Raw genomic sequence first — 15,558 nt, forward strand, 5'->3', positions numbered from 1 at the left:
CTCACAGAGTGTGAGTTTGAGGCAGCCCACGGAGGGAATTGAAAGAGGACCATACACTATGCCTCATTTTTCTCGTGATTCTTCCCCAAATCTTGAAGTGATTGGTTCATTGATTCAAAAAGCGGACCGCCCAGTGCCTAGGCGGTCCAGAAGGCCTGGGCGATGGCAGCCAAACTAGGCGGGTGCCCAAGGCCCGCACCTCGTCCAGGGGCGGAAATGGATTTTTTTTATGGTCCTTTTGGGGTTTTTTTGAAAAAACAATGTTTTTAAAGGTGGGTTTCAGGTTCATTTGAAGCCTAAACCCACAATAACCCATTTTTTAGAGAAAGAAACCTCAAAAAAAACTAGATTTTGTGATTTTCATTAGATCTAAGTATTTCTCAAAGTTACGAGAAATGGATCCAAACATCACCCATCAAGATTAGATTTAGTTTTGGAGTTTTTCTACTCCAATTAGAGGTTGTTTTTTAATATTTTAGCACCAGAAAACATCTCAGAGGTGGAAGTTTGGAGTTCAAGCAATCAAAGTAACTGCAAAACTTCATTTTTTAGATTGCTTGTATTATTTTGAGATGTCTGCTTCAGGATCTAGTCGAAGTGGTAATCCGGGTTGAAAATATGATATAACCCAAATCCAAATGACAAAATTGCATACGATGCAATTATTGTGAAAAGGATACAAAACGGGGACATGAACCGGTTTAAGAAACATCTTTCCGATATTAAGGGGAATGTTGCCCCCTGTAAAAATGTTCCTGAAGCTATCAGAGAGGAGATTAACTAATATATGAGTTCAGTAAAACATAAACAGGAACAAAATCCTTGTCATTTGGATAGTTCTATTTCTGGTTTTGCTAGAAGAAATGACTTGGGTTGGAAGTATCGTCATAACCCGAAACCAAACAATAAAAATTGTACAAGGTATAATTTTTGTGAAAAATATACCAATAGGAGTATTAACCGCTTCAAGAAACACCTTGTCAGTATTAAAGGGAATGTTGCTTCTTGTAAAGAGGTTCTTGAAGCTATTTGGGATGAGATGAGATAATATCTAAATTTAGTAGAACCAAAAAATGATGAAAATGAGTCTTGTTCTATCGAAATATCTTCTTCAGGTTCTTCTAGAAGTGGTGATCCGAGTTGGAAGTATGGTCATAACTCGAATACGAATGACAAAAATCGTATTAATGTAATTATTGTAGAAAAGATACTAATGGGGGTATTTACCGGTTCAAAAAACACCTTACCGGTATTAAAGGGGATGTTGCCCATTGTAAAAATGTTCCTCAGACTACCAAGGAGGAGATTATACAATATTTGAGTTCAAGGAAGCACAAAAAGATAGAAACTGGTAAAGCAGCCAAGACTCCTAAGGCTACATCTGCACAGAGTAAAGAGGGAGGTAAAAGAAGAGGAGGAAGAGGTAGATTCAGAAGAAACAGAGGAGGACGAGCATTATGTTGAAGACGGAGATGATTCTGATGATGATGGCCTTGAATTTGATGCATATGATGAACCTTACCCTCCTTCTGATGATGATGATGATGATGATGACTGAAGAATGAAGAGTTGAAGACGTTTTTGGTGTTGAATATTGAGTCTAAGGCTGTATATTTTTTGAATTTTTGTATATTTTTTTTTTCTTATTTTTAGTTTCTGGTTTCTACTATCTAACTTTTGTGTGTATCAGTGTATGCTGGTATGCTTTTAGCATTGTATGAATATGGATTATAGACTATCAAATTCTCTTCATTCATGAAAATATCAAATATGGATTATGGATAGAATATCAAAATTCTAATATTTGTGGTCAGAATATCAAAATTCTCCTAATTTATGGTTAGAATATCAAAATTCTAGCATTTTTCTTTCTACTTGGCCGCCCAGGTTCTAGGCGCCCGCCTAGGCACTAGGTGGCCTGGACCCCCACAGCCAGGCGCCGCCTAGCGCTTTTTGAAACACTGGACTGGTTTTAATGATTTAATGAGTTTAAAGGGTATTGAAAGAGGATGATACATACCAAATTTCAGCTCAAAAATACCCAATAGTTTGGAAGATTGTAAGAGGACTATACACTATGTCCCATTTTTCTCCTTGCTTCGCTCCCAGATCTTGAAGTGATTGGTTCTAATGATTTAATGAGTTTTTTTAAAAAAAAATCAATGATTTAATGAGTTGATAGGATATTGAAAGAGGATGATACATATCAAATTTAAGCTCAAAAATACCCAATAGTTTAGAAGAAAATATTCAATGTTGGTATAGGTGTCAATGGGTTATCATGAAAATAAGGTGCCCTATGTTCCACCATTGGCTAGACTAGTACTTTTGATCTTTGGCATTTCGAAAATAGGGTCAATGATTGTTCAAATGATCTCAAATTTGCAGAGTGAGCTTGACACGGCTTAGGTCAAAAGCTCACAAGTTTCATCTCAATCTAAGATCATTTGACAGGAGTTGCTTTGTTAATTGGACCCCTTTTTTGATGCAGTCTATATGAATAGTGCCACCACTGGCTGGAATGGTGACCTTCAACTCAAGAGACTTGAAAATGAGCTGAAATGGTGTCTCAATGAGCTGAAATTGGGAAGGTTGGTTTGGAACACTAATAAATTAAAATTCCACCAATTTTCACTCCATTCTGAACCTTTGACCAAGGTTTTGACTGGCCCCTATTTCCGCTGTGGGCCTAACAATTCAATATCATCCAAAGGTCCAAAACCCATGATTTTTGGTGGAGAGGTCTCTTTTTATATATCTTGGAGAACTTCCAAATTTCGTCCCATTCTGAGACAGTTTAAGGAGCCTACGGAGGGTCCTCTCATATGACTGCCAATCCAACTTATATCAGACATTGCAGGGTTGTCCGATTGGTGATCCGGCTTTTGCTGATGGTGGACCACCCACAGTTGAGCTCTTGTAACAATCTCTGCCTTTTGGGGCTTCTTGGAGTGCAGAAGAGCTGTGATGTCCCTCCATGGGCTTTGTGTCCCTGTAGTCGGGTGGAAATAGTCGCTTGCATCCAGTTCGATACTTTATGATATATTTGAGCTGGTTTCATGCCAGTTTGAGGTCCTTTGCGAACCGCACTAATCCAAAATACAGCCAAACAGGTACATTTGACCAAGAAAGTGGCAATTGCATGAGCATGATAGAGTTTGAACGACCAACTCTTCTCTTATCACACCTGTTAACCCAGGGAGTCAAAGACCACATTGGCCTCCGCCTCCCCGAGGACATGAAGGAAGGACCAAAACAAGCAACACAAATCTCTCCAATCTGCAAACTATCATCAAAGAGAAAGGAGCCAACATCATCCCCCAGAATATTACATAAGACAGCCGCCCTTTCTCGTAGTTGGAGGCATGCAGAAAGGTGCTAGAAAACATTTTTGGCTTTGCATTACTTCAAAAAAAAAACAATTCTCGACTTCATTGGGACTGCCCCTTCCACCTCAGTATAATCACAGTCTTCAGGAGGTTATTTAAAAGAATTTTTTCTATCCTATGCCCCCACAAAAGCTATAAGCAACAATCATTTGCAATTAGCAAACAAATCCACCACCTTAGACAAGACAGGTTCCCAAAGGAACTACCATCAAACTATCAAAGTTATCTCTCTCTTACATATAATTGTTGGCATAGTTAAATACTAAGTTTCAAGTCCTTAGACTGTAAAGCTTTGTAATTGGATTGATTTGATTTCGTTTATTTAATCACTACACAGTAAGACCCCATATGGACAGACCAAATTTTAGCAATAGAGGTACTTTTTCCCTCCACGCATTTAGGAGTGAAAGACGGCATGCTTTCGTCAGCCACTAAATTCATTGGATATAGACTTTTGGAAGCCTGCTCCCTTGTCAAAAGGCACCAAAACACCCATAGCACCACAAAAAAAATTAAAAAAAACTTCCTTCATTAAGGAATAACTCTATTCCTTTAATAGGCTTGTTGGGAATCCTAAATTATTTATGGACCACAAGCAGTCAAATTCAATGTGAGCTCCAAAAGAAACTTGGGACCAAGCAGATTTGCAAGGTTATCAATGATGAGCAATTTGAGATCAGCATACGTTATAAGGACTTTTAGCAACCTAAGATTTAGGCACTTTTGGCAGGTTCTGCATCATTGTCAAGGCTTATTTAGTTAATATACTGGCAGACTAATAGTCAAGTCATTCTGCCAAACAAACAAGGTGGATGATAAAGAAATAATGTGTCATGAAGGTTGCATTATCTGTTCACAGGAATCCAGTGATTTTTGTCCAATATAATGGTTGTTGATGTCAGTCATGAGCCTGCACAGGTAATCTCTTGCAGATAGCACAGCCAACTTAGTGCTCAATCAAGAGGGTTTACATAATGCGATTTTACATCATGCTTTAAGTTGCTTACTCCTTAAATTATTAAGTTATCATTCATCAAAAGAACGCCATATATCATTCATAAGAATAATGTACACGTCGTAAAAGATTAGTTCATGGTGGCACGAGCAGATAAAATATCAGAGTCATGGTTTTCAGAAGAAAAGGTTAAGTACGGAAGCATTCTAACCTGTTGCAAGAAGAAACTCGTGGGGATGAAAGTCTATGCATTGAATCTGGCCCTCGTGGCACTTAAAATCATGCAAAAGCTTTCCAGCAGTCAAATCCCAGAGCTGTCATAATAGAGAGTGTGGCGATTAGTATAAAGAAAACTCGCCTATGGTAGAGTGATCAGAAAAGGAAAAGAAAGAAGAAAGTCCTATTCTACCATCTCAAAGTCAAACTTACAAAAGATTAACCGGTCATAAAATGTATGAACAAATAAAGGCATGCACATATCATTCAAAATACATTGAGTAACTCAATAATAATAATGCCCATAACAGAAGATATAATTTGTATGAGGTCACCTTCACTACATTGTCTTCACCACCAGAGACAACCCAACGACCATCTGGAGTGAACCTAATTGCATTAACACCTCGGGTGTGGCCTTTATACGTGTGAATGCAACCTTTCCTCCTAATATCCCAAATCTTCAGATTGGTATCCAAAGAACCAGATGCGAAGAACTCCCCAAAAGGATGGAAATCCACAGATATGCAATTTGATCTGTGTCCAGTAAGCGTACGGACAACTGCAGATAAATGAAATAACCAATCAACCGCATATCTTTCCTGAAATTCAACAAAAACTCAGGGAAAGAGAAATCACCAAAAAACATAAACAAATAGAGTTAAAATGCATCACACTAATTCAATGAAGTATCATCATGTCAAATCCACCTACTCTTTGCCTCTTCAAGGTCCCAGAGCTTTATTGTGCCACTGGCTGCTCCTGCAGCAACTAGGACCTCGGCAGAATCAAAGCTCACAGACTCAACGGCACTTGTATGACCCGACAGGCTCTGCACATAATACAAACCCCATTCAATAGACAATGCATTATAGAAAAAAATGTCAGAGGAAACACCAGTATTAACTTCAAAACAAAAAAATAATAATAATATTAATAATCAACTGGGATGGCCATTCCATTCAAATAGCAGCAACAGAAGGTGTGCAAAATAGCTAGATTACTAAGCATTTGTAATACACATATCAAAAGCAGACAATCACTGTTAAAACCATTAAGAGATCGTTGAACAAGAAAAGGGTAAACAAAAGAAAAAAAGATATCTAAAAACTGACCAGTATAGCATTAGGTTTTCCAATGGCCCAGAGATTCACTTTGTGATCTTCACCCCCGGTAACCAGAACCCTGGAGGATTTCTTCCCAATCTTGAGGCAGTTGACATTGGACGAATGAGCCACAAATTCTTCTGAATTTGTGCAGTCAAGACAATCAAATTCACTCGACAAAATGAAATCAAATCTCATCCCATATATATACAACCAAATAACCAACCAAACAGAGGATAAAGATCTAGGTTACATAGACATAAAAGAATATGCTTCCAAACAAAAAAAGAAAAGTGTGTGCAGAAAAAGTTCCAAGAGACGGTTGCCATGGGGAGTAGAAGACCAGCATTACAGCATCAGACCGAATGGGTGGCCTGGCCCCAATGGCGTGATAAATGATTTGCTTCTTCAATATTAAGAGACTGAATCAAATTCCCAAATTTGCTCTATTTAGGAAGAGAGTTCGATAAAAGAAGGATACGTAGCTTGTAAGCGCGTTTCATTTTGGTGGCAGAGCTCAGTTGTAGATTATGCGGCGCCCAAAACAAATATAAGGGAGTGGGAATGGGCTCATCCTCTTCTTCTTCGGAAATAATGGAGAGCGGATCCACTCTCTGCAAAAACTTGGGTTTTTAGGGATCTCATAAAACAGAAGCCCTTTCTGTTGGCGACGGATTTATTTATTGTATCTTCTGAGAAGAAGAAGAAGAGGGTGAGGAGCAGACAAACATTCTCTTCAATTTATTTGAGTTTGCTTCGCCACTTTACACTGCAAATGCAGCTCTCTCTCTCTCTCCCAACTTCCTTTCGGAATTTCCAGGACCTCAAAAAAGTCAATTTTTTAGAGAATGACAAACCCCTCTCTCCCCCTTTCTGCCCCCTGCCTTCTTACCCTTTCCAGATTTTAAAATCTCTCCCTCTTCACCCATTTTGATTTGTTTCCCTCATCCCCCGCTTTTATTTTTATTATTATTACCCCCCATAATTCGCATGCGGCTCCCGCAAAATTTTGATATCTATACTTTTACCTTTTTCTTTTTTTCTTTTTTTCTTTTTTTTTTTGTTTATTAGGCACCTCTACTAATACTTTTTTATTTCTTTTTTTTTTGTTTATTAGGCACCTCAACTGATACTTTTTTATCTATAATATGTATGAATATGGAAAAAATCTTAAAAATGGACGGTGTAGATAATGTGTTTCAAGATGCATTATTTATGGGACTCAAAATCTTTTTTTTCTTTGTTTCTTTTTTTCATATTCATACATCTCGATGTAGAGTTGCTCGATTTGAGGGTTTTTCAACATTAAAACGACCATTTTTTATGGATTAATTAGTTCACTAATTGGCTTATTAGTCCGCCGATTAGTGCACTGAAAATGAATTCTTGCATACTTGCTTGGAATCGGGCTAGATCGGTGCCGATCCCGAAGTTAATCAGCCGATCTTTTAAACATTGATTTCAAGTAAGGGCCTATATGGTTCTTTGAGGCCGTGAACAATTCAACTAGGGGTCTATATAGTTAGCCCCTGAAATATTAAAGTAGGGTGTGGTTTTCTATAATGTTGCAACCTTAAACAATCCAATTAAGGCGCACATTAAAAATTTATCATGTAATTTTGTTGTAAAATAACTTTTAGTATTATCTTAAAATATATTTTTATACCTAATTAGAAAATTTTAAATTTAAAAAATGGTTAAAATCAAGTAGATCTATAAATATATGAAAATCTTGAAAATTGATAGTCTAGATAATGTGTTGCAAGATGTACTATTATGGGACTCAAAAACTTTTTTTTTTTCATATTCATACATCTAGATATCGAGATGATCAATTAGAGTGTTTTTTCACATTAAAACAACATTTCCGATAGATTTTTGAGGTGCATCTATGATTCTACATATTAAGGTTGCAAACTTATATAAACTTTTCCCATTAAAGTAAGCGCACCTCTAAATAGTATCAAAATATGATTTTTCAAAAATAAAAATATTTGTGATGGCCTAAAAATATATTTTCAACACTAATTATAAAATTTGAAACTTTACAAATAACGTAGATGGAATAGATCTATAAACACTTTAAAATATTAAAAATTAACGGCTCAGATTCTGCATTACAATATGCATTATTTTCCAAACATGAAATTTATATATTTTTTCATGTTTATACATATTGAAGTCGAAATGATTGATTTGAAGGTTTTTCAACCTAAAAACAACTTCTTATAATGAATTTTTGAGGTGCGTCTTAATTTGATTGTTTAGAGCGTCAGCTTTGAGTCACACACGGGATGGCTAGGTGTTTGCGTCACGCATTTAGGAAACACCCTAAGTTAGGCTCTCCAATTAAACACTAAAACAAAAAAGATCGGTTTTTCTCGTTAGGTGGCCTAGCCTTAAAAAGAAAAAACAATTATTGGGGGGACATTTCAAATATGAAGATTTAATATGATCTTGGTACTCCTAAACAATCCCCAAGAATAATAAAATAAGGGTGTGGGGTTTCTATGGGTATGCGTACTTGTGTATTCATTTGCGTTCCCTCCTCTAATATTCATTTTAAAGATGGAATTTGGATCCAATTTATAGTAACCCATAATCTAAACAGTGGTGATTGTGACTACAAAAAAATGAATTATAAAAAAGGATCCCATGTGCTTTTCTTTGCATAAATTGACAACATGGATATCGATATATCAACTAAAGTATAAAAAAATTATGTAGAACGGGGTTTTGGTGGAGAGCACACATGACCATTTTCATTTGATGGTAGGGTACTACATAAGATACAATGTTCTCACAATGATTGTGGTGCAAATTTGAGTAGGTCATGGAAAGGGGGGGGGGATCATTTGACGGTTGTGGAGTCACTGTCGATTATTAGGAGTGGGCAAGGCCACCTTCCAACCACTTCCTTCCCCCAGATGTAACGCTCATCTTATGCTTTTTTTCTCCGTCTCTTATTTCGCTACAATAGTAAGTTGGCTTACTAAATTTTCAGTATGGATCAGGTGATTCAGAATGATTGTCTCTGGTCCAAACAAATAAAAAATTTAAAATATTAAGAAAAGACAAAAATAAAAAATGTAGGAACTAGGCGATCGTGCCGGTTTAGAATGCATGGTTCCCCGATAAAATAGCCTAGTTCCCTAACGGAACAGGCGAGTCCAAGGGAACCGTATCGATTCTAGTTCTGACAAAAAACCATGTTGGTCTAGACTGATTCATGCTATGGATTGGCGATTCCCAAACAAGATCGCTCGTTTTTTTTAAACACCAGTTTTGCATTATAACTCTTTCTATTCCATGAATTCCAAATTGATGTGCATAATCGATGGAAAATTATACAATAACATAAAGGTAGCAATAACTTACGAGTGTTAGATTTAAAATTAAGTCTAATGTTAGATTTGATACCAAAGGACACAAATATAAATGATCTTATGCGTCCAATCTCGTAATAGATCCAGATCGTAAACTCTAATGATTTACTATCCAGTTGTGACTTGTGAGTACTAGCAATGCTTAATTGTATGGACAACCCAATGTTTGACTCACAATAGAGGGGCAAAAAAGCACATTATGAGGGGATTGTCTACGGAAAAAAGCATTTTATATTTTGTATATGGAAGTCACAATTATTATTAACTATCAAATTATAAAAGTGTTTTTGAATATAAACACAAAGTTTTAAGAAAAAAAAAATATCGAACGCCGCCCAAGTCATCCAATTTGGTATTTAATGAGTGAAAAACAGTATTTTTCTCTCTCCTCTCGTACATTGGCATACAATCTCTTCTCGTGAACAAGCATACATTCCCATTCATTCATAAAAGGCGGCAGCGATAGAGGTGAAGATGGGGCCGCTTCATGCTTTTCTCGAGAGTGCTTTGAAGAGGAGGCATGAACCTTGTTGGATAACATTTCTTGGCTTCTAAAAATATTGGAGTGAAAGGTAGGAAAAGACCCTCTCTCTCTCTCTCTCCACATTAATCATGCCTAATTACTTAATGGGAGGAAGCAACGTGGGGTACACCACTATGGATCTCAATGAATGCTGACCCACCCCCATAAATTAAAGTTTTGAGTTTGAACAATAATAACAAATGTTAAGTAACAAGAGACACATATGCAACCCTCTCCCCTTTAGCAAGGAGACGTTTGGACGACCCAATTCACATCTGTCAAAACCTTACTTCGACTCTAGATGCCATTTTGTCTTAATGGATACATGATATACTTATTTATGACAAGGCATTGCATTTGTATTCCAGCCTATTGCCTTTGTTTGCTAACTTATAACTAATGTCCAGTCTCAACAACACAGTGTTGTCCCTTAAATCCATCAATTCCTTATTGCTTTTGTCCCTTAATCCAACCCCCCATTTCCAAGGGACTCAAGTTCAACGTATTGTTGCTGCTCTTCATCTTGTACAAGGAGGTTAAAAAAAAGAAAAAAAGAAGAAGACAAGCACCTGCACCTTTTTTTTTATATAGATTAGGGAGAGAGTTTTTTTGAAGAGTAAGTGGGTGGTGTCAGCAGGATTGAAAATCACAATGGGTAACTAGGTACGAGGTTATTACCACCACCACCCAGCCTCTTTCCTACATCAGGATGTCATGTCATGAAGAAAGTTTTACATGTGGCTTCACATGCTTATAAAGCATATGAGACCCTTGCTCTCAGCCGTTTGATATGAATCGATGACTAGAATGGCTTTATTCACAATCTCACAAGTTGGATCTTGAGCATTAGATCTTGACTTGATCACTCATAATATTATATTTTTAGTTTTTACTGTATGAATAATTTTGCAACAAAATTTAGAGCATGAAGGGAGCACATGATAAAAATAATAAATAATAAATAATATTTTATGCGATGGAAAATTATCAAAATACCTCTGAAAATTTCAAGGGCATTTTCATCATTTATTTTCATGAGAAATATTTATTTTTAGGTGCTTCCCAAAAAGAAGATGAGACACCCCAAATTTCACTAAAAAAATATTTTGTAGAAAAAACTAAAAAACAAAGAGTATTTAGCATGACATTGTGACATGAGCAATCCTAGCCATCCATTCAGATTGAATGGCTGAGAAGTGGGATCACATATGATCTATATACCTGTGAGGTCACAAAGATGAAAATATATTTTAAGGCTATCACAAAGATTTCCAATATTGAAACCATATTTCTTGACACTATTTGAAGGTAGGCTCTAATTTGATTGTTTAGAGCCTAGGCTCTATGCAAACCGCACCCTTTTTTTTTTTTTGTTGATTGTTTGAGTGCATTTTAGCTAGTTTGATTCTCTTTTAATCTGAAACTTCCTAGATTTTTTTTTTTTTTTGGGGGGGGTGGGGTGATTTATGGATCAACTAGGATGAGATGAACAATGTGTGCAAAATTTGGGGTCGTACAAATTCCCTAGCTTGTAATTGGTACTCTGATGGGCTAAGTTACAGTATAAGCTCACAAGCTTATACAATCTCACTCTGTGGAGTTCATAATAAGCATATCAGTTGCGCAATTTGTCATTGGATAAGTTTTTTGTGTTGCCAAAAACCAATATCTAACATCATCCACAATTTTTTTCTAGGATGCGGTCTCAAAAAAGTTCAGTTTTGTTTTGGACCCAAATCCATTACACGTTTGCTTTCCATCCCAATGGGTAAGTTTAGATCCTGCCCTGAGGTGATTGTAGATTTGGGGTATTCTTGGAGCTCCAAACCAAAATACTTGTTGGATGAGAATGTTTTTACAGTGAACAGAACTGATTCTGGAGCTTGTTTCAGTCTCCGGCAGTATAAGAACGTTTCTAGGCAACACAGAGTTATTTTCCTTTTGTGACTAGTAGTTGTTTTAGAAATAGCATATTGAAAGGGATATGACATTCAATATTTTGAAAATATCAAACATGACAGGCTCTGTTGCAACCTCCTTTCTAACCGATTAGCCTAAGAGTCCAATAGCGTGATGAATTGTTGAAGCAGGATAGATATGCCTAAAAAATAATTTGCACCAGCAAAAATTATGCACCAAGCTCACCCGAACTTGAAATCATTTTCTCAAACTATATATACCAAGGTCACGAAGCAGCCGAAAAGAATCATCTTCTTTGATGATTACATTCTGTGACGCGCACACTTACTAGGGAACCAATTGACAGATTGTGAACTACCACTTTAAAGGAGGAGAAGAGTTGAGGGTATGATTTGATTTATAAAGGGTTCCAAAACGACGGGGTAAGGAACTGGGCTTGGGCTACACTTCTTCCCAAGTTCGAACCCTACTAGATATGCAATGGACTTGACCATTGTTTCTAGGAGAATAAAGTCCTACTAAGCCTTCTTTTATTGTTGAATAAAGTACCAGCCACTAGCTTGCCCAGGTATCAGAGATGCAATAAATTTCATGCTATGTATTACCAGAAGATCGGGTGCAGATCCACCTCATGCGAATAACCTCGAGAGGGGGGGTTGGTTAAGTTGAACCTAAATGAAATCCTTGGCATGAGTGTTTAAAGAGAAGAGGGATTCCATCTTTCCCCTCAATGCTTAAAAAATGCTTATTTAGGATGTTCCTCTTAAAATGTTGGGTATCATCTTCCTCACTCTACTAAAATTCTGCTTCTCATTGGCAGCAGATGCATCCCTCTTGAGAAATCCAACCTCTGATATATCACAACTATTATCAAAGACAAATGAAACATTGGTAAAAACAAAGGCAAGCAATTCTCATTACATATAATCATTAATTAATCGCATCTTTCTCCTTTTTGCAACATATATGCTTGCAGGGGTGTTCGAAAATGTAACCAGATTGTTAAGTTGAAAGTCCAATGCAGGATGAGGCAATGGACACAATTAAGTGTCTATAAATGGGTTTTGAAGGGGGTCCCTCATCTGTTCCCTGACATCAAAATTCGAAATTACAAATTGACATAAAAGTGGGTTCTCCACGGAGCTAGTGGACAGCTGCCGCACTCAACATTGTGGTAGTAGGAGCAGGAGGCATGACTTTGAGGCGGCCGTCACTACCATCATCATATTCCTTCTTGAGCTCTCTCAACTTGCTGCTCAGGGTGATGACAGGTAAGAGGTTTTTGGGAAGGCTCGATCCTCTTAGACCTATTAATGCTGCTGCTCTCTCCTCAGCTGCTGCTGCCGAGATGGCTTCTTCATCCCCATCGTCATCGTCATCATCCTCTGTTGTGGAGTGAGTGTGGGTGCGAGAGCGGGATGAGAAGCAGACGGAAGAAGAAGAGTAATCGTCTCCAGTGCCCCACTTGAAGTGATCGTTGGTGGGTTCACTGAAGAGGAAGGTGTTGCTGCCGGCGGACTCTTGGTCGGTCTCCCTCACTGACACGTACTTGTGGAGGCTGGGCTCTGTCAGAAGGTCATGGCTCATCTCAGATTCCACAAAGGAGTTGAGTTGTTGACTAGAAGAGTTGTTGAGATCAGCCACGGCTTCGAGGATGGAGCATGCCTTGGAAACAGAGGGGGGGAGAGGAAACGAGTAGTCTCCTTCTTCATTACTTCCCAGGTGATCCAAATTAGGGAAGTGCTCCCTTGACGACCTTCGTGATGATTTGCTCCTTGTCATCTTATTGCCATTGCTGTTGTTGTTTCCATTGTGCGCAGGTAGTGGAAGGAGCCCATGTTCATTAATCTTGCCATAGCAAAAACCCATGGCAGGAACCGCTTCTTCACCGTGTAGTTCTTTGGCAGCTGTATCTGAAAGGGATTGTTGTTGTGGGAGCCTGCAAGAAAGCAGCTGGTCTCTCATGGCTCTGTTGCTTTCATTCCTTTGGCTCCCTGCCATCATCATCTCCTTGCTACTACCTCTCTCCTCCAACCTTGGCTTGCACCCCATTCCTTTTCCCTCTATCATCTTCAAGCAAGAAAAATTGCAACCCATCAATAGAAATCAATTAAATAAATTAAAGATTTTCTTCCTGTGCATTCTGATGTATATTTCAAGTGCATTGTTCATTACAAGCGGGAGAGTATCACACAAATGCACAGTTTGGAAGATTATAAAAGCAGAGGAGCTGGAAGACATATAGAAATAGAACACGATTGGAGCGGCAAATAAAATAAGCATTTGTACCTGTGATTGCTGATGCTGAGAAGCTCTTTTAAGTCTCTCGTCTCCTTCTCTGTGGCGAATTCTGTTGCCGTTTTTTGCAGCATCTGTTTTGGGAGGGCACTCCTCTTCATTCCTCCTACTGTACGGTGAATGCTCCCTTCTTTTGGAAGAGTTGCGACTGAGTTGGCCACCACCATCAACAGCAGTGACAGAGGCAACCCTATTAGTATGAGTAGATGGAGAACGAGAACGAGGGGAGCCACTGCCCCTTGTCATCATAAGCAGCTCATTTGGATTCCCGACGGTGCGCTTAATGACACCTCCTCCTCTTTTCATGCTACCATGAGATGTCATTGGTCCTACTTCTGCACTGCTGCTGCTGTTGTTGGAACCTGCTCTTCCTCTTGGATTGGGAGAGGGACTGGACCTTCTCCCTGCAGCAGCACTGCAGCCGCCACTGTTTGAGCGCCTGTGTTGCACACTATCTCTGCTCGGTGTTCTCCTGTGATGAGGAGGAGCAGGAGAAGATCGCCTCGAGTTGAGGCGGCGATGCCTTTGCTGCTCATCATCTTCAATGCCGACAATGTCGATGTCTTGTTCTTCTTGATCTTGCTGTTGTTGGTAGTCGTACTGGCGCTTGGAGCCACAGTACCGGTGAGGGTTGCTGTCTTTACCTGAGGAGCTCCTGCTGAGCCTACCACACTGAATGAGGATGGCATCCACTTCTTCCTTTGCGCAGCTTGACGATCTAACCGCACCCCCGCTGCTACTGTTTACAGCCTCCTCATCATCCTTCTTCTTCTTCTTACTCCCACTCTTACTATTACTAGTGTTGCTAATTTCTGCTTCCATTCCTCGTCCTCCGTGGTCGCCACCACTGTCAACATGTTTCTGCGGCGGTGGTGGGGGAGATGCATCTGCCTTGGCCTCCTGCTTTGCCACAGACTTGGTGTCTCCTTGGAGTGTGGATCTGGATTGTGGTTGGGAGGGGGCATTCTCATTCTCTTTCTCTTTCATTTCAATGTTGGTGCCATTAAAAGCATCCTTCGTATTTGCAGAGGGGAAAGATGGAGGAGGAGGAGGAGGCTCCGCCTCCTTGTTCTTCATCTTCTTGCTCACACAACTCCCCATCTCCAATCCGATACCCAAAGTTCAAAAAGGAATGAATACGATTTAGGGAAAGAAGAGAATAGCAGAGTAAGAAATCCCAATCCAATTTTTAACGCCCACAAAGAGCACAATAGGTGTGAGATATGTGTCACTGTTTCTTCATGGGAGAGGGAGAGGGAGAGGGAGAGGGAGGGGTTTATCTATCTCCACCGCTGTCTATTTTAGAGAGAAAGAGAGAGATGGCACGATGATCGAGGGCAACGGTTGTCCCCCAAATTCAAATTCAAAACCCTGATCCCATTTTTTCAAATTTTATTAGCCGTTTAAACAGCAGCACAGGGACAAAGCTCTTTCTCTTTTCTGCCGGCGTCTCTATCATTATTAATTTCTTATTTTATTATTATACATGTGCCTACTCAAACTTCATATTCTCTTCCCCTCTTATTTCTTCCCTCTTCTATCCGCTTTCAATTTTTTATCATTGAGGATACGCATATGTACAAATTACATGCATCCGAACATGGAGCAACGGTTAGATGCAGCTGACACCACTAGGACCGTTGGAAGTTGTCCTCATTTGCGATTAGTTCATATCATAGTTTTAAAACTAAGATCTTCCCGGCCATCGGGAAACCGCTACATATCAATGAATCATCAATCTGGATCGACGATATGGCTGATTATA

The 15,558-nt window shown here is 38.8% G+C and overlaps 2 protein-coding genes across 5 annotated transcripts in view; both read right to left on the bottom strand.

Annotated features, from left to right (window-relative positions):
• The window catches only part of LOC18438378 (katanin p80 WD40 repeat-containing subunit B1 homolog KTN80.4), a 28,256-nt gene extending 21,696 nt beyond the window's left edge, over window positions 1-6,560 (bottom strand). For all 4 annotated transcript variants that reach the window (XR_016040882.1, XR_002281678.2, XM_020669990.2 and 1 more), the window contains exons 1-5: window positions 6,148-6,560; window positions 5,676-5,806; window positions 5,275-5,392; window positions 4,896-5,122; window positions 4,556-4,658 (exon numbers count right to left, since the gene is read on the bottom strand). Coding sequence is in view for 2 of the 4 variants with exons in the window: in XM_020669990.2 (XP_020525649.1) it covers window positions 4,556-4,658; window positions 4,896-5,122; window positions 5,275-5,392; window positions 5,676-5,806; window positions 6,148-6,169 (601 nt within the window). In the remaining 2 variants the exon portion in view is untranslated. The remainder of the gene's footprint in view (window positions 1-4,555; window positions 4,659-4,895; window positions 5,123-5,274; window positions 5,393-5,675; window positions 5,807-6,147) is intronic.
• A 5,827-nt stretch (window positions 6,561-12,387) lies between these two features.
• LOC18438372 (uncharacterized) lies at window positions 12,388-15,312 on the bottom strand. The gene is made up of 2 exons (XM_006848560.4): window positions 13,785-15,312; window positions 12,388-13,565 (listed from the first exon to the last, which is right to left on the bottom strand). The coding sequence occupies exons 1-2, from the start codon at window positions 14,892-14,894 to the stop codon at window positions 12,639-12,641; spliced, it is 2,037 nt and encodes a 678-aa protein (XP_006848623.1). The 5' UTR covers window positions 14,895-15,312; the 3' UTR covers window positions 12,388-12,638.
• Window positions 15,313-15,558: the final 246 nt, after the last annotated feature.

Source organism: Amborella trichopoda, chromosome 9, assembly GCF_054954075.1.
Source record: "Amborella trichopoda isolate Santa Cruz 75 chromosome 9, AtrichopodaSantaCruz75HAP2 v2.0, whole genome shotgun sequence".
Lineage (NCBI taxonomy): Eukaryota > Viridiplantae > Streptophyta > Magnoliopsida > Amborellales > Amborellaceae > Amborella > Amborella trichopoda.